At 41.6% G+C, this 24,449-nt stretch overlaps 3 protein-coding genes across 3 annotated transcripts; all 3 read left to right on the top strand.

The window, feature by feature from the left end:
* Positions 1 to 1,131: 1,131 nt before the first annotated feature.
* LOC121942218 (fascin-like) lies at positions 1,132 to 9,200 on the top strand. Its single transcript, XM_042485359.2, has 5 exons — positions 1,132 to 2,192; positions 5,350 to 5,506; positions 5,661 to 5,782; positions 6,143 to 6,313; positions 7,762 to 9,200. The coding sequence occupies exons 1-5, from the start codon at positions 1,376 to 1,378 to the stop codon at positions 7,965 to 7,967; spliced, it is 1,473 nt and encodes a 490-aa protein (XP_042341293.1). The 5' UTR covers positions 1,132 to 1,375; the 3' UTR covers positions 7,968 to 9,200.
* Positions 9,201 to 15,079: 5,879 nt separating this feature from the next.
* On the top strand, positions 15,080 to 16,132 carry LOC121942602 (GTP-binding protein Rhes). Its single transcript, XM_042485856.2, has one exon. It carries the CDS (start codon positions 15,280 to 15,282, stop codon positions 15,910 to 15,912), a length of 633 nt encoding a protein of 210 aa, XP_042341790.1. The 5' UTR covers positions 15,080 to 15,279; the 3' UTR covers positions 15,913 to 16,132.
* A 2,441-nt stretch (positions 16,133 to 18,573) lies between these two features.
* Positions 18,574 to 23,838, top strand: plk1 (polo-like kinase 1 (Drosophila)). The gene is made up of 11 exons (XM_042485911.2): positions 18,574 to 19,316; positions 19,773 to 19,941; positions 20,231 to 20,375; positions 20,480 to 20,573; positions 20,665 to 20,890; positions 21,019 to 21,061; positions 21,166 to 21,263; positions 21,396 to 21,473; positions 22,271 to 22,425; positions 22,560 to 22,742; positions 22,878 to 23,838. The coding sequence occupies exons 1-11, from the start codon at positions 18,954 to 18,956 to the stop codon at positions 23,070 to 23,072; spliced, it is 1,749 nt and encodes a 582-aa protein (XP_042341845.1). The 5' UTR covers positions 18,574 to 18,953; the 3' UTR covers positions 23,073 to 23,838.
* Positions 23,839 to 24,449: the final 611 nt, after the last annotated feature.

Below are 24,449 nucleotides of genomic sequence, written 5' to 3' on the forward strand. Positions count from 1 at the left end.
GAGGGAAAGAAGGGGGAAACATGGATGTATCAGTACTTTGGATGATGCTGAAATATGTGTGTGTATGCAAGGCCTTATGTACAGGCAGTTAATGTGTGTCCTCTGCCCCTCTTCTTGTTTTCTCTTTTGTTTTACATTTTAAAAAATTGAACGTATGAGGCACGGTAAAGTGGAGTGTATAGGGAAAGCAGGAGCCAGGGGAAGCTTGCCGAGGGTGCCAAATGTGCTGAGGTGTGGAGTTGTCCCTTGAAAGTCGAAGGTTCCAGTCATCAGTCGGAGACCCCTTGGTTGACTGAAATTGCTTCAAGTCGAGCTCTCGTTTTTTATTTTGTTTTTTCTTGTCAGTGTACCTCTTGTCATTTACTCTTTGGTGCAGGCTACTGTGGACACAATGCAGCCACACAAAGGAGAGACTTCTCTCATAAGGCTCAGAAATGTCATCATCTTCTCTCTTCTGGTGAATTTACAACTCACAGCAACTTCATGTGATACAGTCTCTAGCTTTTGTTTGATATCAAGTGTCGGCAAAAACCATTGCACATTTCCAATCAATCGTTAGCACAGTTAGCTTGTTTACTATATTGGCCTGAGTGAATGCTGCTCAGTAAGATGCGTTTCACAAAATGCAAGGTATTAGTAGATTTATAAATGAATTTTTAAAAAGCTAGAGTAAAATGTTTAGGGAAAAATAGGAAAAAGATAGAAAAAAAACAATATTTATAGCTAATTATCATGGTTGAAAATTATGTTAAAGAATTATACTTTTCCAGGTCATTTCCTTTTTTGTTTTATTGATTTACTAATTTTTAGGTCATTTTCGTGTACTTTTTTTTGGGGGGGGGGCTTTTTTTTTGCTGCTTGCTCTTTTCCAGTGAGATCAAGCCAACTCAGGTTTCAAAGGAAAATGACATTTCCAAATTTTAATTTAGTTGTGGCATTAATTACTTAGAAATACAAAACTGCAAAAAAAAATGATTGCAGACTTTTAGAGGGCCCTCCCGTTGGGGCCCAGGGACAGTCAGAGCCACTTGTCCTCCCACTATGACGCCCCTGTGCGTAGGTGACAGGGGTGGGGTGGTTTTCCAAAATTGCAGTAATTTCCCTCCTGCTCCTCTGCCTGTATCTGGGGCGTGTACTGCTGCGAGAGAAAAAAAAACAGTCCTGCAACTCCTGCAGTCTGGATTTGCAGTCAGGGGACACCCATCATCTTCATCATCAGTCAGCAGAGAGCAGCTCTCTCTCTCTCTCTCTCTCTCTCTCTCTCTCTGTCCCTCCCTCAGACACCCCCACATTCACTCCTTCTCTCCCTCTCTCTGTCCGTGCGTCCTCTCCAAAAAAGATCATCTTTCTTCTGTCTTCTTGACATACTGCAATCATGTCCGCAAACGGCGCCGACGGGGACCTGCTGCAGATCCCTCTGGGACTCATCAACAGCGAGGGCAAGTATCTGACGGCGGAGACTTTCGGATTCAAAATCAACGCGTCTGCCAGCAGCCTGAAGAAGAAGCAGACCTGGACCCTGGAGCAGACCGGGGAGGACGGCAGCGCCGTGTTCCTCCGCTCCCACCTGGGCCGCTACCTCGCCACGGACAAAGACGGCAACGTTACCGCGGACAGCGAGACTCGCGGCGGCCGGGACTGCCGCTTCGTCATCACCGCGCACGAGGACGGGCGGTGGTCTCTGCAGTCCGAGCCCTACGGCCGTTACCTCGGCGGCAGCGAGGACCGTATCACGTGCTTTGCGCAAGAGCCAGAGAGATGGAGCGTGCACCTGGCCGTGCACCCGCAGGTCAACCTGTACAGTTTTGCGCGCAAACGCTTCGCCCACCTGAGTGCGCTCGAAGAGGTGTCCATAGACCGGGATGTCCCCTGGGGTGTGGACTCGCTGGTGACACTGGTTTACCGGGACCAGCGCTACCACCTGGAGACATCTGACAACCGCTTCCTCCGCAATGATGGCAATCTGTCCACAAAAACGGACAAGGACACCGGCTACATGCTGGAGTTCCGCTCCGGTAAAGTGGCATTCCGCGACTGCAACGGCCGCTACCTGGCACCCGCGGGGCCTACTGGCACAATGAAGTCTGGGAGGAGCGTGAAGGTGGGGAAGGATGAACTGTTCGGCCTCGAGCGCAGCCACGCGCAGGTCGTGCTGACTGCAGGCAACGAGAGAAACGTGTCCACGAGGCAAGGTGAGGCTCTGCAGCCACACAGTCAGAGCCCAGAGAGAAAAATCATATTTCACTGCACTGATGAAGTCACTGCATAACTGGGCACACATCACATGCAGCTGTTGCATGATTTTTGTGGTGTGTGTTTGTGTGTGTGTGTGTGTGTGTGTGTGTGTGTGAGTGAGAGAGAGAGAGAGAGAAAGAGAGGGGGCAAGGGAGAATTGGATACTTATGTTACTTCATTTTCCTTCCACCATGTGGTTTTCATTATCATGCTCTCACTTTCTCCCCTGTCCTCCTCCCTCTCTCTCGCTCTCCTTCTTGGCCAGCCTCTGCCCAGCTTAACATTTTTCTGCAGTAATTCTACCCCTGCATTGTGGCTGCTGGTTCAGGGTCAGCTTCAGACTACAGTTATCCATCATTCTTTACCTCAGAATAGACTGAGATTAAGGACAGAAAACGAGCGGGGAGACAAAAGGCATAAAATGGAGGAAAGGCAGAGAGAAAACAGAGGGAGGTGTGACTCAGACAGTCCTGCTGAATGTGGATCTGTATGCCACATGCAACCTCTTTGTCTGGTCGCCGCTTGGTCTCATTCTGTGCTGCCATCCACGTGGGACTGATCCCTGACAGCATTTTAACCATGCAGTCAATATGCTGAAATGCATGTAGAAAAGGTGTCTGTGTGAGCATGTTTGCATTCCAGGAGAGATGGATTGCAGAAGACAGATAATTATGATTGAATGAGGTCAGTGTCGGGCAGTGACTTGTGACCTGGTCTTTCATTGTAATTGTAGACATTCAAAACAGTATTTTAAAGGACCACCTGTCCTTCTGTATCTCCAATCCAGGATCTAATGTGGCAGTATCGGCTCAGTGTGCACAGACATTTTGTTAGCCGGCAGCTCAACAGTAAAAATTAGGTTTTTGTGTCAAGTCTTTTAATGAAGAGCAAGAGCTTTTCTTTTTTTTTGACTATTCTATGGGGAAGAAATTCACAGCTGTTATTAAGTCATGTGAGACAAATCAAGTTTAAGTCTTGATAGGCGCAACCCAATCGCCACAGTAAATGCTGGCATTTTATGTTTTTGAAAAGCATGGATACATCACATTTGCAAATTATTATGTAGTGGACACGATTAAACTTTATGTTCCAACCAATCTGTGATTAACGTTTTGTGAATTTTAGGCGTGAAGACATATTGTTTAATGGTTTGGAAAATATCATGTTTTCATTTCAATTACCTGATTTTGGGGGGAGAATCCCCACTGGAAAGGCAGCATATTCTTAGTACGGAAACAACTGCTTTTTGTGACACTATCCCAGGAGCACAGCAATGTTTGGGTCGCTACGAAAAAACATGTTTGGTGTATGAAAAGCTAGGTCCATCCATCTCCAGATTATAGAGGTAGCTCATTTACTATGTCAATTCAAAAATGTGGATATGACATGTATGAAACATGAAAATGTAACATATTGGTGGCTTGCATAAATGAACTATGTCAGTATTTTTTTCTGGCGACCAGCCTGATAAGCAGCTTGCTCCTCTCTGGTCTCTGATTTGAGCATTATTCCTTCAAAGCTGTGTTAAAGCAAATTAAAGTTGATTCATGTTTTTATTTATTTAACAAGGGGTCAAATGATGACCTGTATGTGTGCAGATACTATGTACGTCTATTAGGGTGTAACAATACATTGACTTTGATCAACGCATCAATTCAGTGATCACCAATCCAATATTATCAATGCAATGAGAAAATATGGGTATGTATCATCATCTTTAACATACACCTTTAAAAATACATCTTGGTTCTCGAACCAAAAATAGTAGGTTTTACTTGACCTGAAGTGTGAACTGTGACGACATCAGTGGGTGTTTCCAATTCTACAGGCTGGAAAGAGAGAAGAGGGTCTTGCGTGTTATCCTCTATGTCTTCTTATCATCAGTAGTTGGTCCATGCGTGTATTTGGTAAAACTAAATGTCTGTAATTACAGATCAAAAGCTTGCAGGTAATCAATGTTATCCGTGATTTTGCATTGCCCAGCACCCTCCGTTTATGATGCATCCTTGAATACAGCAGTTCAGGGCAAATCTGGTTGAAACACAGGCTGGTTCACTAGATGGCTCCAAGAATCCTTAACAGAACTGGTTTAAGAACCAGAGCTAATTTACTGGAAAGAGCGTAATAGTTGAGCGTTTAGCAGCTAAAGAGCCAGATATATGCTCCAGGAGTTGGTGGAGACCAGCATAAGCTTTAGGATAGTAAATATTGAATGCAAAATCATCCGTTGACCAGACACACAACTCCAAAAAAATGCAAATGTTGCTGTGTATGTTTGAAATGTGTATACAGGCAACTATTTGCTAACATGTCAACCATATTAATTTTATAAGGGGATAATATGTCAGTGTTGTTTACAGCTTGTTCCGCTGCCCCCAAATGGCTAAAAATAAATGAATTCTGGTTTAGAAGTGTTCTTGTTACATAACTGAGACCCAGACTCTGTGATGCAAGAGCACAAGTAGTGTTTAATGCATGGGCCTAAGGATTTGGCTTGTTAGTTGGCCATGCAAGACATGCCTGTTTTTAGACCTCAGCCCTGGTAATAGCCGAGGCTGGAGGCATTGTGTTTTAGAGTTGTCCTTCTGTACAATCGTCCAACACATTTTTGTCACCTCATGGGAATTTCTTCAAATTTTGCACAAACAACCACTTGGATTCAAAAATGAGCTGAGTCAAAGGTCAAGGTCACTGTGATCTCAACCCCCTTAAGGTATATTATAATTACTGCCTTTACTTATAGTATGTGTGTTTTGAATCAGGTTTGTAGATATTCACCATGGGAGAACCACAGTGTCATCAGACAATGGCTTTTTTGAATAATGAATACAATTATAATTTTTTTCTTTTCTCTGTTAAACCATAATTTTTACCCCCTTCCCCTCCCCCTAAATAATCCCTTCAGAAGTGGCACATCCTCTGCATGGGTGCCATGTTACAACAAACCAGTGTAACCACACCTCAGATAGTCGGGTGCAAAGAGCTCAGGATGTTCTGTCCCTTTAAGACTCTGGCTGGGGAACTTCATGAATTAGAGGGCAGAAGAGTTTCAGACACAGCGGAAAACCTCCAGAGATGAATGAAATCTGACAACAGACTGCCCCACTTTTACAGGCATGGACCTGTCAGCCAATCAAGACGAGGAGGGGGACCAGGAAGTCTTCCAGTTGGAGATGAGCCGTGAGGACAGGAAGTGTGCCTTCAAAACTGCTTCTGGAAAATACTGGACTCTGACTGCATCTGGTGGACTGCAGTGCACAGCCTCCACCAAGTAACCACACACACACACACACATACACACACACACATACAGTGCTGTACATTGCGTAATGTTGAATATCACTCATTTTTGTTGACACATACTCATCCTTCACTGCCTGTTCATTAAGTTTGTTAACTTGTGTGTGTGTGTGTGTGTGTCACAGATCGGCCAACAGTTACTTTGAACTGGAGTGGCGTGACGGTCGTGTGTGTGTGCGTGCAGCCAACAACAAATATGTGGTCGCTAAGAAGAATGGGCAGCTAGCTGCTACGGTGGACAACGCAGGTCACTGACGTTTCTGATCTTTCTGAACTAAAAAAAAAAAAAACGGAGTATAAAGTAACAAATTACAGATGTTCTGGATAATGTAACCAAGTAGTTTTCATGTCTGTAATTTTTTTTGAGTGCATTCAGAAGTCGTTTACAAAAAAAAGGTCCATTTTTAAATTAAGCGTCAGTACTTCTTCTCCACTATGATATCTTAGCTCTCTCTGTATCCCTGAAGAGTAGAAATAACACAGCAGGCACCCTGTTTCCCAAAAGCACCCTGAAGTTTAGATAATCTTCGTACCCTTGTGTGTTAATGGGTTATGACCATCTTAGCTTCTTGGTCAGTTTGACTCAGACCTAATCCTGTCTCTTCAGGGGAGGCTGAACTGTTCCTGATGAAGCTGATCAACCGCCCAATCATCGTCCTTCGTGGGGAGCACGGTTTCATCGGGGCACGTAAAGCTGGGATGCCGACTCTGGACTCCAACCGAGCATCGTATGACGTTTTCCAGCTGGAGTTCCATAACGGAGCGTACTCCCTTAAAGGTGGGCAGCCTGTAGAACTGTTGTGGTGTTTTGTTAGATAGAAGTCCAATGTGTAGAGATGTTCGAATATAGAATATTTTAGCATCCTGATAGATTTTTTGGAGGGGTTTTTTGGAAGTAGTAATTTGCCATAGCATCTTTTTCAACACTAGCACTTGGGGGTGACTTTAAACTTGCATTCACTGACCTTTACTGGTTGTTTGGGGGAAACAAGTTGTTAACACATTAACATATCATTCCCTTATAATAATATAATATTAATATGGTGAACCTGTCAGCAAACTGTTGCCTTTTAAACATCAGTCATATCTGAAGCAGCATTAGCATTTATTTGATTTCATTTTATCAGACAACCTGGCAAATTAAATTTCAGTATTCCTTCTCCTTTTAGCTCTATTTTGATCACCACCAACTTCTGAGAGAAATATCTTGCTCTACTAAATGCTTCATTACAGCTAGTCGCTATTTACAGCTGTCTGTTGGTACTGGGTGGCAGTTGGCGGTGAGACTGAGCCAATACAGTAAAGTTGTGGGCTGAAAAATTAAAAAATAAGAACACCAACAAATGCTCAATGATAATTCTGTGAGGGTCTGTCAATATCACTTACTCTTTTCATACCACATACAGTCATTTGTTCCATTGTTTATATGAACATATCAATTAGTGCGTCTATGTGGAATTTTATGTGAATATAGGATGTGTTTTTTTTGGAGATGATCCCACCAAAAACTGTCTGCTTTCGTTGTGTGTTCATCAGCATCCATTGCTGTATGTCACTGCATCATATTTTATCCTACCACTCAGGGCACTAAAGTCTGAAATGATCAGATCCTAAACAGAGTGACTTTAATGAAGGCAGTCAAAAGTTTAATTTTATTTCAGTACAAAATAAAGATATTTTCGCCTGCTTTTCAATCACAGTGAACATGCAGTGATCTTTTCTTCATCACTTCATTATCTTGTCAACAAGCAATAGACTCTGGTGGGACACTTAGACCTTGGAGACTTAAGAATTGTATGAAGCCTTTTTTAATGCAAGAAATTATGTCCGCTCACCACAGCCCTTGAACTCCACTGCGCTGTAGAGAAAGTCAATAGTTAAAACATCTAATGGGAATAATATTATGACTGTATTTCCATTATCTGAAACCTTTTATCATGTCAGCACACTTACTTAGGGCTGTACAATGAATCAATAGGATCTGTTGTCTTTCCTCTTCGAGACGATAAACTGATATTGTGCTGCAGATAATTATTTAAATGAGGCTTGTAACATTTAAATAAAAAATATGAGAAAAGTTTTTCTTTCTTTAACATTACCTGAAAAAACTGACTGCAGTGAGCATAAACTTGATTATATAACTCGTCACCTTGAATACATATCACCCTATGATATATATATATATATGCTGTGTGTGAGTCATTAAGTGTGTTTGTGTTCGTCCAGACTCCCAGGGGAAGTACTGGTGCGTTGGAGACGACACAGCGGTGGGGTGCACCAGCTCCACACCTGTCCAGTTCCTGTTTGAGTTCTGTGACGTCAACAAGATGGCCATCCGTGCTCTGGGGGGGAAGTACCTTAAAGGAGACCATGCTGGGGGGTTAAAGGCCAGCGCCGACTCCCTGGACAGCGCCACCCTCTGGGAATACTGAGAAAGCACAGCCGGACTTCTCCACTATCTGACACAACGCTTCAAACTATTGATAGATACTGTAGGTAGCTGTTTTTTTTGCATATGTGTGCCTCTGTGTGGGTGTGCGTGTAATTGTGAATTTGTCTGGATGGATGTGTGGTGGAAATTGACGCTGATAAACTGGAAGTCATGGCACCAAAGCACTGCAGGTGTTTCATTTTTTATTCTTTTTCTTCCTCAACCTTTCTTTCTTCTTACTGAGCTTTTTACTGGAGATTTGGATGTACCGACAACATGTTGTTTAATGAATGAATCAAAGTGTGGTTATTTGTTTCACTTCCAGTCAAATTTACACAAGATATACCTGACCAACGTCAGGACAATTACTGTTATTAGTCGTGCCTATCTGTGGTAACTGCTGGTGTAAACAAACATATAGAATGCGATAACTCATAACTTACAATATCTAACCCTCTCCTGTTTGATGTCCTGCTGTCTCTATCGTGCTGCTTTCATATAATGCTCTCTTTCATGCCCTAAAGCACAACATGCATCAGATAAAGGGACTGAGTTACATGTTTCTGCTGTAAATAAGGCTTTCTTTGTCACAGAATGCTTTAAAAACATTGTAACCACGCAGTGTGTTGAGGCTGTAAAGAAAAAAATGGGATGCGACTGCAGATCTAACATGCTCTTTACCTGCAACTCTCCACATTTCCTTTCCCACTCTCAGAAGTGCAATCAGAAAAAAATCTGTATATAGACAAACGCATCTACACAAAGTAGTTAAAGGTTTTGCTTAATGACTATAATCCAGTCCTCTGTTTAGTCTAAGATTTTCAATTATATTTCAGGACGGAAACAAATGAAAAGAGCTCTGAAGTGTACTTGTTGACTGAAGCAGCCAAATGATAATCCTTTCAGTTAAAAGGAGTGAACGGGAGGCGGTGGGTAAAGCCTAGTTACTACACACTCAAACGCACATAAATGCATACAAATATGCAGTCATAGATATGCGAATTCTAACAAAATCTGCACAATAACTGCAAAGCACACGTCTGTTGCGATGAAATGTCTGTCTTAGATTGGGTGCTGCTAGTGTTTGTGTGTTAACACAATGAAAGAGGCAGTCATTCATCTGGCTTTTATTGTGGCTGTGCCTTCCATAGAGTATTTCAGTCTCTTTTTTCATGTTCTTACATTTTAACTGAACAGAGTAAAAACCCCAATAAAGTTTCCCCTCTTAACAGTGGACCTTTGATTTGTTTGGTTTTATTTGTTATCTGATACATGGATATTCCACAGCCCCAGCTTTCAACAGTTTCCATTGGATCCACAATATCCAAAAAAAAAATGTCTGATGTATATGGAGTGTCAGAGAAAAGTTAGCAGCTCTACTCACATTATCAGCTAGAATCTGACAGCTGGCCAAATGGTTTACACACTAAGAATGATTTTTTTTTGGTTAAATAAACTTTTTGAAGGTGTGTGTGTGTGTGTGTGTGTGTGTGTGTGTGTGTGCGCACGTGTATGTGTGTGTGTGCATGTGTCTGTAATGTAAAACGTGAGCATGATAACAAGCTAAGCACTACTTGCTAAACATCATCATGTCATGCTGAGCCTGCTGATGTTAGCATTTAACTCAAAGTGCAGCCTCACTGAGCTGGTAGCGTGGAGATAAATCCTTGTTTGTAATTTGTTTGGACAGATACTTGAAAGAACAGAAAACAGAGGCTGCAAAACGTCTGATCAGGCTGCAGTGGAGCTCTAAGGGACAAAAATCTTTGCCCAGGATAACACATCTGACCTGAAATAACTGGAGTCAAGAAAAAAGTACCAGATCTAAATAAAGCATTTAACTAAACAATATTATAGTTTAAAGGCTTAGTCCAAAGATATATATTTTTTCATGTGAAATCTGATGAAAAGTCTAAAAAACTGACAAGGAATTGAGCCTATTAAGTGTTGTGTAGTTGTGTCTGTGTATGTGAAGCTTGAAATATTCTGTGCCACAGAGCTCCATCATTCCCTAAAAGCCACGCCGTTGCAGTGGGTGTCATGTTCCTTCTCTTTGAACCTGAATAGAAAATAGGTCACTATTAGAGACTTGTCGCAGTTTAACTAATGAAGCAACAATCTTGCTCTGATAAGAAAACCCATTGTCATGATTGTTGTAAATGCTGTTGTGTGTGGGAGAGGGATGAAAGCGCCTGCATCACGTCCCCTTGAGATTTCGCTGAGCCAAAACTGTACAAGAGAAAGGAAGGCGAGGGTAGAGGGAGGTAACCTACTCCACTTTCTCCGTCCTCCTGCAGAGGAAGCTCAGCTCTCCTCCTCTTTAACAGAAAACACACAGTCATCCTAGTGTCAGCCAAACTTTACAAGCATGTTCTGATGTGGTCGAGAGACAGGAACAGACCAACGGGCATCCTTCATCCTCTGCTGCAGGATCTCTGCGTGTTGCCATGGTAACAGATAATGGCAGGGATGGGGCTGTAGGAGGATGAATATTTGAATACACACATAAATCAATAATCTTAATAAACCTTGTCATACTAAAAGTCAATAACTACAGACAATTTTGAGGCACTTGTAAGTAAGTGAAAGGAAATAAAAAGCCTCAAGATGAGCACAGACGCATGATAGTCCCAAAATGAATTGGACTTCCACTGTTCTCACACTAACACGGTAATACTCGTGTTCCCTCATCCTTTCAATCTGTGTTTGTGTGCTGTGTGCAAAACATGTGTAAGAGGAAACACATGGCAGGGCCTTGACAAAGCTGCCTGCCAGAAAATGTTAAAATGACACATGAGTGGAAGAGGGAATGAATAATGAGCAGAGGGGAGGACAAAGCAGGAAATGAACGAGGTGGAAGATGAAAAGAGAAGATGTGCAGCAAAAAGGTTATTGCTTACCATGAGAAGTAGGGCAGATTTTTGTCTTCCCTGCATTTATGCATGTTCTGTCCTGAGTGAGCGAGGGTAATAAATTGCTTTAACAGAAAAAAAGAAGAGATTATTAAATCTTTTCTGGATGAAACTGATCATGTGGCAGAGGAATATTGTTCCTTTGCAATGAAAAACACGCATGACTCTTCATGTTTGCTGCTTTTGTATTTCTGTAAGTAAATGGAAGGGTTGCATCTTTCTTTATTTGTTGAGAAAATCCTTCTTCTTTCAAGTTTATTTTTACTTTTTTGTATGAGTTTGTGAGTTTATAGTTTTAACACTGGTCATTATTGAACTTAACACCTGCCTTCACCTGACTGCCATATGATGTCCTAATGAGTCTGCTGCTGCCATCTAGTGTGGATAATGCGATTAAGACTTTGATTTCATGATGTGCACTATGTTGCCAAAATTATGTGGACACCTCTGTTTTGTGTGGTTTTTAAGCTAGTTTTTATATAATGTTATTAACACAGCATTCACTTATATATCCAACTTCATGAAACTTGCAGTGATGTTTTTGTGAATTCCCTCTCCTGTGTCAACCAGGTAAATATGGATAATGCAGGATGATTTCCGCTCCACACAGCTAAAACTTTGCTCAAGTGCTGGAAGCACCAGGAATAAAAAGAAATTATTTTAGCAATTTGATGTGGAAGAACTTATCTTGCGTGCACAGAGTCCTGACCTCAAATTCATCCAACATGTTTAAGATGAACTTGAACGCAGACTATGGGCCAGGCTGCATCATCTGACATAATTGGCGGACCCCAGTACGCTCTTGTGGGAGCAAATCACTGCAGCCAGATTCCAAAATCTGAAAAACCTGAAACCAGAAGAGTTGAGGCTGTTATAGCAGCATGTTAATGTCCATAGTTTTGACCATGTTGTTACTGCCCATGGCGGCATTGCTACGAATTTGCCTGCAGAGAAGCACATGCATGTCAAATGGTTGCTTTGCAAAAATGCTGCAAAAGTTTGCCACAGGACAGGATAAAAATTAGGGCTGTATGCAAAACAAAAACAAAAAAAAAACAACCTATGATTGTTTTGACAGATAATGCGATTGTGATATAATGTGCAATTTTAGTGGGAGTGGTAAATTTTGCATTTTATGTTTAAAAAATAAAAAAATATGATTTTGTTTTTGTTAGGGTCTGTACAAAACAAGCATGTTCCCTTACGTCTGGAATATGATTTATAGGATGCAGCATTTCTGTAGCACCGCAATGCTTTATTTATAATGGTACGTTGTGACACATTTTACCTTTATTTTACAACTGCAGCTCCTGGGATTTAGATTTTGCATATGGCCATATTGTGATTTTGATAATATTTTAATTAATTAAGCAGCCCTACTACAAATGGCACAGTCAGTGAACAGGTGCATATTAAAGGATGTCTGACAGGTGCATTCAGTGAACATGCTGTTGCAAACAGTTGCTAAGGTTAGTTTGCGAGCAGTTTGTTCTTTTTTTTATTTAATTTAGTTCCTGTCTTATTTGCTCCCTTATATTAAACAGGAAGTACTGACCTTCTTCAAGGGTAGAGATAAGAGATAAAACAAACTAATGCACACACCCAAATGCACGCACCCATTGACAAATTATCACAGTATCTGTTTGCTGACCGATAGCCACGTCCAGCCAGACAGTGTGAGTCAGCAAGAGACAGAGAGGGAGATTTTTGTTCAGTATCTTGTGATAATAATGATTCGCCTCAGGAGAAAACAATGAGGAGGTTATCTAAACCCAATTGATGGCCACATACAAATTTCACTGGTATTTCATAAGACCGCTCTTGTTACCCATCTGTTGTGCTGTCAATCTGTTTGACTTTACCACGCCACTAAGTGCTTCTCAAGAAATCCGTGTAGGTGTGGGCCTCTCAGGCGGTAATCATCAAATCTCCTCACAGTTCATCTATTACTGAGTGATCAAAAATTCAGACCAAAACTGCACTAAACTTAAATTTAATTCCAGTGTTTTTAATAACAGGAAGCGTGGAGCACATGTGTATGTACAACATGTGTTTGTATCACCAGAGAGAAAACCTTCCATGACTCATACCTGGTGTCAATATGACAGCACGTGTCTGTATCTTGGTTGTGTGTGCATGAATGACCATCTCTTTATGACTTCCAGACTTCAGACTGTGAGTTATCAGGAACACAATAACAAAACCATGTGGGTATAATAGACCAAGAGGAAAAACAATAAGGGAAATGCGCACTGAAGTCAACTTATGATGGGAAGCTTGACTGGTGACACATGTTGACGTCTTACAATGCAAGGCTGAAAATTACTTACAGAAGATTACACTAATGGCGGACTGTAACTATATTTACACAACTTCAGTTTTAAGGCAAATAGTGTGCTTTCTCATCCATTACATTCAGTGCTGTCAGAGGGGAGGTTATTTTGTTCAAGTCCATTATAAATTTAAAAAAATAGCACCATTGGCCAATATTTTAGCTTCTAAAGTATTCCATTTTGAATCTTTACAGAATATGCTATAGCATGTGGTTGTTGTTTAGGTTTTGTATTGCATTTAAATTGTTGTACCAGTGTTCATGTATGGTATACCAAATAGACCTACAAGGGACCAGCCCAAAGTGTCAGCCCACCCACCGCCATATCCAGCCTTCACTGGCAAAATGTCAAATTAACACGTACTAACTCGGAAAAGACTCAAATGACCACAAAAAGATACAAAATGACAAGAAGACGCAAAATACCTCAAAGAGATGAGAAAAGAACACACATACACAAGGAGAAACAAAATGACCACAAATGCCCCTTTCCCACTGTACCAAAAAAAACACACAAAGACCCACTAATATCTGTCTTTTTAATATAATGAAAAAGGTTACAGTCTGCATTCACAACCAGGTCAAATAACTCTGCAGCAGTCACGGGTATTTATCGGCTGCAGCTCCAATTTTCAGTGATGGACATACAAGACCCACATAAACATGATAATTTTGGCCCATTAGCCTGCAAGATGCAATGGTGCGCCAACACCAAAAACTAACAAACAAACAAACAAAAAAACCTGTCTGTCTCCATCCAAGCAGCCCTCAAACATCGCTCCAAATTAGTCTGCATCAAGTTTTAAGTGGGCTCCATGTTGCTTTCTACTGTCAAGTAAACTGTTTTTCTGCCTGTCTGTGACGTTGAACGTGACACAGAAAAAAATGAAAAAATAACAAATAACACACACATATACTGAAGGGCATATTCATCTGCTGCAGAGCTGTGTACACAGCTCTGGTTTACTGGCAATGAGAATTGAATCTAAAGCCAATTTTAACAGTTTTTTTCCATGTTTAAATAATCCTGCATACACAGGCTGAATTTCAGTGGAAAGGGGATAAAAGACAAACAATCCCACAAAAACATGCATAATAACTTCATGCAAATTGCTCATATGTAGGAGAGCTGGTGGGACATTTTGCATATCAGTGCCCAGGGGCCCATAGTCCCATGCCAACACTGCAGTCTTGGTTAGTTCTCTCTTGTAAAATAGATTTTAAATAAATAAAGTAAAAAGAAAAAAATACACATAAGCAAAATTACATTGCAGATAAGGATTATATCCCTACACATAGATTGAATGACCCCAAAGTAAATACAGTAGTTATAGAATTAGCACCTTAATCAGATAGCCTACAACTTCAAAACTCTGTTTACACAGTAATGCATTAGTAAAAAAAAAAAAAAAAAAAGAAATGCTATGATATATGCTATTATATAACCACTACAGCTGCCAAGTGAGAGCTGATAGCCCAGTTTTAGGCTACTTAAGTTTCACTGATATTACAAGTACTTCTGAAGCCTACGTTTACTTGACTCAAATGATCCAAATAGCCTTCACCACAGTTGATGAGGACATTAGCATATTTGTTGGGCAAATATCCGTGTGCGGCCTTAAATATAAATGCCTAATCTTATCAGCAGATTTATAGACTAAACAATATGGCGTGACCAGGTTGACTTGTTCATGTGATTTCCAAGTTTCTGCAGGAGCTGTAGTGGATGCTGCAGCTCCATAACTCATATGTGCTGTACACATGAGCACGTGCATGTGTGGCCAGCGTGTACCTCTAATATGACTGGTGATTGTTGACATACCAGTAAAACCACATTAAATTAATCTATGTTTCCATGCTGCCAAATGTCAGAGCGCTGCAGGGTCTCGTGAAGTCTCTACTTGACCTATATTCTGAATCCTGCTCACGAGAGAGAGGGAGAAAGATTATTGGTGGAGACCAGAGGCGGTCAGACTATATATACCAAGACATGCTTGCAGGAGACCAGACAGCCATTGGCTGCGCCTGTTGGCTGCACCTGAGTGGGACACCTCACACCTCGGAGCACCATGTCACCCACGGGGCACCCCAACAGAGTCCGGCTGGTTTTCCTCGGGGCAGCCGGTGTCGGTAAGAGTGCTCTCATCCGCCGTTTCCTCCACGACCGCTTCGAGCACAAGTACACGCGCACAGTCGAGGAGCTTCACGTGCTGGAGTACGAAACCGCCGGGAATGGGAAGATGCACCTGGAGATCCTGGACACGAGCGGGAGCTACTCCTTCCCGGCCATGCGAGAGCTCAGCATCCGACACAGCGACGCATTCGCCCTCGTGTACGCGGTGGACGACCCCGGGTCCTTCGAGGAGGTGAAGCGGCTCCGCCAAGAGATCCTGGAGCTGCGGGGCGGCAAGAGCGCGCCCATCACCGTGGTTGGCAACAAGGCAGACCTGACTGACACTGAGGGTCGCGTGCTGCAGGCGGCGGATGTCATGGCCACAGTGGAAGGGGAGTGGGACGCCAACTTTGTGGAGGCGTCCGCGCGCACCAGTGGGAACACGGTCGGGGTGTTTGGCGCGATGCTGCAACAGGTGAACCTGCCGCACCGACTGAGCCCTGCGGTGTGGAGAAGAGACACGGTGCCCAGACCTGCAGTCAAGAAAAGGCCACCGCTGAAGAAGAACAACAGCTGTATCCTGTCATAGGAACAGTTAAACTGGCTGATGAGGGATTCTGCAGCTGGACTGCGCGTGCTCAGGTGTTGCTGGTCATCACAGGACCTGGTTTGTCCAGAGGTGAAGTTGGAAGGAAGGTTCCCCATGGACTGTATGAATCTGTACTGTCTCTGAAATGCAGCAATAATCACAATAGTTTAATGGCACCCCTAACATGGAATGCACTTTATACTGTACATTCACATTTTTACTTTGTTTTTCTTATGTGAATAAAATAGTTGTTGTGATTTTTGTCTGTTGTTTCATACGTTTTCAAGCCACCACCTCAGTCTTCATAGCTATCTGAGTTGACCTTGTCCAGTGAAAGAGTGTGAGTATTTAGGTATTTAAATAGATTAAATGTACAACAAACATTGCACCACAAGTAAAAGTTCTGAATTTAAAATTGTAAGTTAATACATTTTCTTAAAAGTGTATATTGAATGATTATAATATAGAATAACCACTGTCAGTGTGATATATAGGCTATATTTTGGTATCTAATCATGGCTACAATATGCATAATTTTACTGATGGTTTAAGTAAAGCTTAATATAATCTAAAAATGTGACAGATTTTAAATGCTGACCTAAAACAGCAATCTTTGAAGTAGTGGGAAAAGTGCAATACTTGCCCAGCCTGTATTTAGCAGCTGTGGCTCAGCACTTAGGGATCTGGTTGAGAACTGTAGGGGTGTTGGGTCAAGTCCTTGTAAGGACCAAGTGTGGACTGGTAGATGGAGAGGTGCCAGTTCATTCTGCTGGGCACTGCTGTGCCCTTGAGCAAGGCACCAAACCCTTAACTGAGTGAGTAGAGGCATAATGTAACATAAAATAAAAATACTCAAGTAAATTTTAAGTGCATCCAATTATACTTCAGTGCAGTTGATTAATTATGCTCACGTGCCTTCCACCACTGCAGTTAGGAGTCTCATGATTTTTGTCCCCTTTGAAAGTTATTCCCTGTTCACCTCTACTATCTTAAAGGTCATATACTTACATTCAGCTTTAATTTTATACTTTTAAGGACCATAATATTTAGTCATTACCCTCACCACTTCACACAAAGAACACACAAACTAGTTCTCCTGATTTCAGAGATGTATTCATGAGAAACTGTTGAGGTTGAAGCAAATCTCGCTACAGTTCAGCCCGAGTGCTCCATGAGCTGTAGGATTTAGAGCTTCCTGTAAGATATAAGAGTTAGATTACTGTATAACATGACAAACACAATGCTTCAAAATCTACATCAAATTCCTTTTATCATTAGGAAACTTGTGATGCCCTCAAGAAGTCTGGATCCCTATTTCAAAGATATTTCTTCTTGTCTCCACACTAATTTCCAAAAGCAGACACAAAATATATTTTAAAATATTAGGACTCAATTTTTTTTAAACTGTCATTTACAACACATGAAGATACACACACAGTTGTTTTCTTTGTCATTCTTTCCTTATTATTCTTGTGATGATGAACGCCAGCTGCTATTGTTTGCCTCAGTGGATGCATATAGAGGGAATATTTAGATCAGTCAGTGCTTCATAAATAAAAATAGCTCCTTTCTTTGCATGGAGCCACATCATCACGCTGTTTTGGAGGCTGAAAAAACACACACACACACACACACACACACGACACACTGTCAAGTGGAACAAAGAGGATAAACAAACCAGTGGATCTCATGGTCTTTTCATTCATCTGCCCACTCCTCATCCACTTATTCTCCTCTTACGTATCCTCATGTTCTATATATATTCTGCAGCAGAACACAGATAGAACACTCTTGTGGGGACAAAAACATTCATAAGGAAGAAGATATTGGGGGTGCTGCTGATGAAAGAGGATACACTATAATACATCTGTTTCATTTGAAAATAAGCACCCTGAGCAAATTTATATAGGCACCCTGACCTGTTAACATTATTCTTTTCAACTATAGTTTTAAGTCCTATTTTTCATAAATATGTGTATCTTAAAAGTTTTTTTAGGTGTACATTGTTTGATTGATGTTGAACCTTGTCAAAGCATTCTTTGTAGGTTTTACATATAAAAGTCTAATTTGAAAAGTAACTTGAAAGCCTATAAAACTTGTCAAAAAGGCCCACATACAAAAACATAATAGACCACCCCCTACTGAAATATAATAAGTAGTAGGAAGTATTAGCAGAAAAAGGAAATATTCAAGTACATCTCAAAATTGTATTCATTATGCAGTAAATATAAGCTACATTGTTGCAGTCCACCATTGGTAACCAGCACATAATTAGCTGAGATACTCCTTGATCCAGGATACTGTTTAGAAAGATTGCATGCTTTCACTTTTTATCATTGAGTACATTTTGTAATTTTACTGAAGTAAAATGTTACAAGTGTGTGTTTAAGTTACAGCAACATTAAGATTTCACTCAGTGCTGTAGAGACTGTAACTTGAGTAAGAAATAAAGAGGCTTTTCCTCCTGAACCCATAACATCAACCTCTGCTCGCAATTGTTTTTAAATCCCGGTCGGACTACATTTCCCTTCAGCAAGGCATCAGCCAATCACATCGCAGGATATGACTTTCTCGTTCAGTGATTGGCTGTTTTGCATTGATCTTCCCACGATGCTTTGCTGCGCCGCCCTGGAATTCAAATCGAGCGGACCAATCAGAGAGCGCCGTAACGAGCGAGGCAGCATTTTAAATTTGTACCAGAGACTGTTGTCATAAGGCAGGACGGAGAAACGCTGCAACCACCGAGGGACCAGCCTGGCGATTAGTTTCACGTCCACGACAGGTTTTTTAAAAATTTAAGATTCGCATGCTCTGAATTTCAATCGTTGAATCAATGGTTTAAGTAACGCTCGCGTTTAAAATTGGTTAACGTTAGTTTTTATTTGAATTCACAAGTTTATGGGAGCAAGCTAGCTTCCAAGGCTAAACTGACATCGGTTGAGGTAACAATAGTTTGACCCTCGCAGATAACATTGATATCTTTACCGCTAAATAGTTTTAAACGTTTCTTTTAAAGACGCCGACGAGCACTTTAACTCAAAATGAGCGCAGGTATAGCGAAGCCGGCGAACCCGTCGGCACATGTGGACCCGAAATCAGCTCCTCTGAAAGAAATCCCAGATGTCCTGGTTGATCCTCGCACCATGAGGAGATACGCGAGGGGGAGATTCCTCGGAAAAGGTGGTTTCGCCAAATGCTACGAAATCACAGATATGGAGACGAAGCAGGTTTTCGCCGGAAAAATCGTGCCTAAGTCCCTGATCCTCAAGCAGCACCAGAGGGAGAAAATGACCTCCGAAATCGCCATTCACAAGAGTCTCAACCACGCCAACGTCGTGGGTTTCCACGGGTTTTTCGAGGACGACGACTTTGTCTTTGTTGTCCTGGAAATCTGCAGGAGAAGGGTGAGTGTGATGAGAAAATGTATGCTGTCTGTGGTGAACACACTGCACCAGGTCAACGGTTATCACGGCGGCCTCTTCCGTTGTCCTCCAGGCCTGAGTCAGTGGACGTGTCTTAAAATCCAATAAAACTACGAACATCGTCGCTTAAAATAATACTTAATGTCACCATGCAATCTATCAATCAGTCAAAATAAGGCGTTATATCTAAAATAAGACATTGTTGCCACGTTTTTAACGTTTTTGTATCATCAGGGTCACCTCCCAAATATTTGTATGGGACTCATTTTCTAGTACATACACTTAAAAAAATCTCACTATTCCACATTGTACTTCTCTCAAAGCTGCTGTATTATCACAGTCAATCAAGTCAATAGTCATTTCAAGTCAATAAAGTGATGGTCTTGGTCGTTTCATTATATTTTTGGCTTGAATCTGTCATTTTCTTCACCATTTCAGTCCTTGTTGGAGCTGCACAAGCGCCGTAAGGCTGTGACTGAGCCTGAGGCTCGCTATTACATGACTCAGCTGCTGAAGGGTGTCCAGTACCTGCACAACAACAGAGTCATCCACAGAGACCTGAAACTGGGCAACATCTTCCTCAATGATGACATGGAGGTCAAGATAGGTAATGTGCTCCGTTAGATTGCAAATTTTTAAAATCCAGCCCTCTTGTCATGCCTCCATACATATGATATTATGAAGACTTGCACAAACAAACCTGTTGGTGCTGTTATATAGGATTTGGCCCAGCCCTCATATTGGAATTGTGTCATACTTCCTGCATGAGATGTTTCCCTTGGGAAGTTTCTCATGAGGACCAAACACATTGTTACTCTTTGTCCTGGATATTTACACACAAAAAAAAATACATTTTTCTACTGTTTTACAAAAGCTTGTGTGTTTTTCCTCTCCAGGGGACTTTGGTTTGGCCACTAAGATCGAGTTTGATGGTGAGAGGAAGAAGACCTTGTGTGGAACGCCCAACTACATTGCACCTGAAGTGCTCTGTAAGAAAGGCCATAGTTATGAAGTGGACGTCTGGTCACTTGGATGCATATTGTAAGTGAATGTAACAGTTTTACTGCTAAAAGTGCAAAAAAATGCACTATTCCACATGATTCAGGACAGTCTGATCAACCTCCTCACTAGCTGTATTCTCTCAGGTACACCTTGCTGGTGGGTAAGCCTCCATTTGAGACCTCCTGTCTGAAGGAGACCTACAACCGCATCAAGAAGAACAACTACACCATCCCCTGGGTGAGTTGGACTAATGCAGCACACAATGGTCCATCAGATTTATTTATTTTTACACTTTTAACTAACATCCTAAATCTACAACTCTCTGCAGCACATCAACCCCTTGGCGTCCTCTCTCATCAAGCGGATGCTGCATGCTGATCCCGCCCAAAGGCCGACCATCGCTGATCTCCAGTCAGACGAATTCTTTACATCTGGCTACATCCCCTTACGTCTGCCCACGACCTGCCTCACTGTGCCTCCACGGTTCTCTATTGCCCCCTCCACAGCTGTGGAGCTCAACCAGAGGCGCCCACTGACCGCTATTAACAACAAAGGTAATGGTCCCTGCAGTTAATGACTTGCACTTGCCAAAGAAGCCTTCTATCTACAAATTATTAAAACATTTCTTTTCATAGTGGTTGCACAGAATATAGTGTAAATGACTTTTTTTTTCTCTTTCCAGCAGGGACAGAGAAGGTGGATGTAAAGGACGAACCTGTGCAACGGTGAGAGATGTTTGCCAACATGTGACGATGCAGAATTGCTTCTCGTGTCACATTATTTCAATTTTTTTTTTTTCATGCATATAACTGTTGTGACTTTATTGAAGGGAGCCTGAGCCGTCAGAGAACCACCTGAAAGACATGCTGCAGCAGCTCAACAGCATCATTGCCGCCAAGCCCTCTGAGAAGGCTGTTATCTGCCAAGGTGAGTGAACACGACTTGGTTTAGTCGACAAATCTTTTTCGTTTCAGTGACGCTCATCTCAAAGGTTGGAACAACGTATGTGCTCATGTCAACGTTGCATACCAAGGTTTGGTTCTGTTTTTGTGTTTGCAGAAGAGGCAGAGGATCCTGCATGCATACCAATCTTCTGGATCAGCAAATGGGTAGACTACTCAGACAAATATGGATTAGGTGAGCATTAGACTGATTCAGCATCCATCTGCCAGCTACACTTTTCTGAACCCTTTTCTTTTCTTTCAACACGAAAGATTTAACAAGAATAATATTTTTTTAGTTATCTTGGTTCCTCTGGAACACTAATTTGGAAAAGGAAATTCCTAATTTTATGTGTAGTTAAGGTGTATTTAGGTAACGGACAGAGGCTGGCCTTGGTGTGGAGAGGGTGATAAATGACTGATTTAAGTTGTTTGTCACTAAAACTGCAGTTGAGCTACCTTATGGAGACTTAAAAAGAATAATTCTCCAAAATGACCACTTGTATATCAATTACTCACCTTGTGTTACCCTTTTTTTATTCATAAGGAAAATCTTTTTCTCATGTGCCCTCACGGTTAACAATGAATCAAAAAAAGTCAAATATATCTCACGAATTGAAGTAAACAGGGCCTACATTTAACAACCAGAAAACTATATAAAAACATCCGTTTACAAACTCACAAAGCTCGTTCAGTATAATCCAAGTTTCATTTATCTGGTCTTGTGCTCAGCCACTGATCCAGCGTGTATAATACCGGAGCCATTGTTAATGGTACTGATAACACCTGCGCCATGAAAAGGTTCTTTAAGGAACAACAAAATGACTGCAGTGAAAGGCCAGAGGTACTTTTGAGGTAGTTAAGAACGATTGGTGCCATTACATATTCTTTCCACCAGACGACCACTGACAACACTTCTGAGTGTGTGTCCTGCTTGGTACATAGTCTTCAATTTAAAGTACCCTGATCAAGAGATTAAATTGTGTGTTTCAGGCTATCAGCTGTGTGACAACAGCGTGGGTGTGCTGTTCAACGATTACACGCGGCTGATCATGTACGCTGACGGAGACAGCCTGCAGTACATTGACAAGGCGGCAACTGAATCCTACCTCAGCGTGCGCTCTTACCCGCCCACGCTCAACAAGAAGGTCAGTCATCCGCTCTACATTCACCTTTCGAACCTTAGATTTCATTTTGTTATTTGTAGGAATAACTTTTCTCAGTTTATTTGATCCAGATCACGGTGCAGATTCTTATGTGCTTGATTTCTTTCCTCCTCTAGATAACCTTGCTGAAATATTTCCGCAATTACATGAGCGAGCATCTGCTCAAGGCCGGTGCCAACATAGCACGGCGGGATGGAGATGAGCTAGCGCGGCTGCCTTACCTCTCCCTCTGGTTCAGAACAAAAAGTGCCATCGTCCTGCACCTCACCAACGGCACCGTGCAGATCAACTTCTTCCAGGTCAGACACACGCACAGCGTCGCCTCCCACTGGTGTTGCTTTAACTGTTGTACATTAGCTGTTGAAAACTATTTTTTTTTTTTTTTCCCTCATGCAAATCCTGAACTTATGTTTCCTTTAACTCCTCTCTGCCAGGACCACACCAAGCTGATCCTGTGCCCGCTGATGAGTGCAGTGACCTACATCGACGAGAAGCGAGAGTTCCGCACGTACAAGCTGTCCCTGCTGGAGGAGTTCGGCTGCAGCAAGGAGCTGGCCAGCCGCATCCGCTACGCCAAGCTCATGGTGGAGAAACTGCTGGACAGCAAACCCTCCTCTGCCGCACATTAGACCACCACACACACCACAGTCTTCAATCACTGTCTCTGTCTTTAATCACCGGCCACTACTTCCTGTCTGCCAGCTTTTAAGTACATAGCAGACCCATAAGTTCTTCTGTGTTTTTATTGAATGGGTGCAGCTGATGATTTTTATGGCATCTTTGAGGCTGTACCATGACAATTAATCCTCTATATGTTGTACATTATTGTTTGATTTCAGTCTCTCAGCCACTGTTTTTTATCCCTTTTTCCTGCTGTTCTGTCACCTTAACTTTCTTGATGAGTCTTGACGTGTTTCTCCTGACATAATCTAAGATGGCTGCAGACGCACAGTCGACAAGTTGACCCTGTACGTTCAAACGCGACCGGGAGGAAAAGATAAATGCTAATTGTTCAAATTCATCTTGACGTTAAAACATTCCTCCCAGATTCTGTCTGCTGGTTGATTTGCATGTATCTGGTGCTTTTAGGCCTAAAGCCGAGTGGACAAACGTGTGTTGGGGATTGAGAATCAGACTGGCTGTGTGGATGAAAAAAAAAAAGCTTCTCTTCATCTGTCTGTCTTATCTGTGTCGTCTGTGCAGAAATGGACCATGTCTATACATCTTCATCATGCACATTCTTCCTGTAGTTACCTTTTACTTTTTTTTAAATGTCTATATTAGATGTCTTTTTCACCATGATGTGCAAACTTGTACATACTGCTGAATATGCATACATGATGTAAAGATGGTTTAATTTTACCCAAGTTTAAATAAAGATTCTTTGAATTTAAATTATTGTGGTTTCATGTGTCAACTTGAAAGTGTTAAAAATGTGTTTTGGACCATCTACATTTCTGTAACAGCTGATCAAAACCAGAAAAGCTCCAGAAAAGCTATGGATCTAATGGTGTGATTGTCAATTTATTTCTATGCGTCATGTTGACCTGCTTGAATTCAAACACACACGTCTTTGCCTCAAGAATTATTTGAGGCAAACTGGTATTGATCTCACAGGCTGTTGAATGGGTTGGTTGTCTTAAATTACAAATAACTTTCGCTCTTCTTGACTACAGTAATATAGTCATAAGTATAGTGTTGCAATCTGGAGCAAATAAAACTATTATACCATTAGATGAATGAACTGACCCATAACACAATTAGGAGAACGAAGAACCTTTGAAGTATTTTCCTTCACAAAATAAGGCCTTTGTACAAAAAGTTTGGCAAAAAAATATTTTTCTACACCCAAAAAAGTGCAAAGTGCCAAAACTTTTGATTTATTAATGGTCGGTGAGCTAGGGGATAAATCAATAGCTTCCACGTCAGTTTGGTGCATTGATGGCAACATTACTACACGGGAGTAGGAATGTATGAAAAAATGCACATGTAATGACAGTGAGTAG

Source organism: Plectropomus leopardus, chromosome 3 (genome assembly GCF_026936395.1).
Source record: "Plectropomus leopardus strain MGB_pleo_1.0 chromosome 3, ASM2693639v1, whole genome shotgun sequence".
Taxonomy (NCBI): Eukaryota; Metazoa; Chordata; class Actinopteri; order Perciformes; family Serranidae; genus Plectropomus; species Plectropomus leopardus.

Bases quoted from the DNA above. Each gene is read 5' to 3' on its own strand.
- LOC121942218 (XM_042485359.2), top strand. From the start codon at position 1,376: ATGTCCGCAAACGGCGCCGACGGGGACCTGCTGCAGATCCCTCTGGGA. The intron at 2,193-5,349 runs GTGAGGCTCTGC...CCACTTTTACAG, and splicing joins AAACGTGTCCACGAGGCAAG to GCATGGACCTGTCAGCCAAT. The intron at 5,507-5,660 runs GTAACCACACAC...TGTGTGTCACAG, and splicing joins CAGTGCACAGCCTCCACCAA to ATCGGCCAACAGTTACTTTG.
- LOC121942602 (XM_042485856.2), top strand. From the start codon at position 15,280: ATGTCACCCACGGGGCACCCCAACAGAGTCCGGCTGGTTTTCCTCGGG.
- plk1 (XM_042485911.2), top strand. From the start codon at position 18,954: ATGAGCGCAGGTATAGCGAAGCCGGCGAACCCGTCGGCACATGTGGAC. The intron at 20,376-20,479 runs GTAAGTGAATGT...GTATTCTCTCAG, and splicing joins TGGTCACTTGGATGCATATT to GTACACCTTGCTGGTGGGTA. The intron at 20,574-20,664 runs GTGAGTTGGACT...AACTCTCTGCAG, and splicing joins ACAACTACACCATCCCCTGG to CACATCAACCCCTTGGCGTC.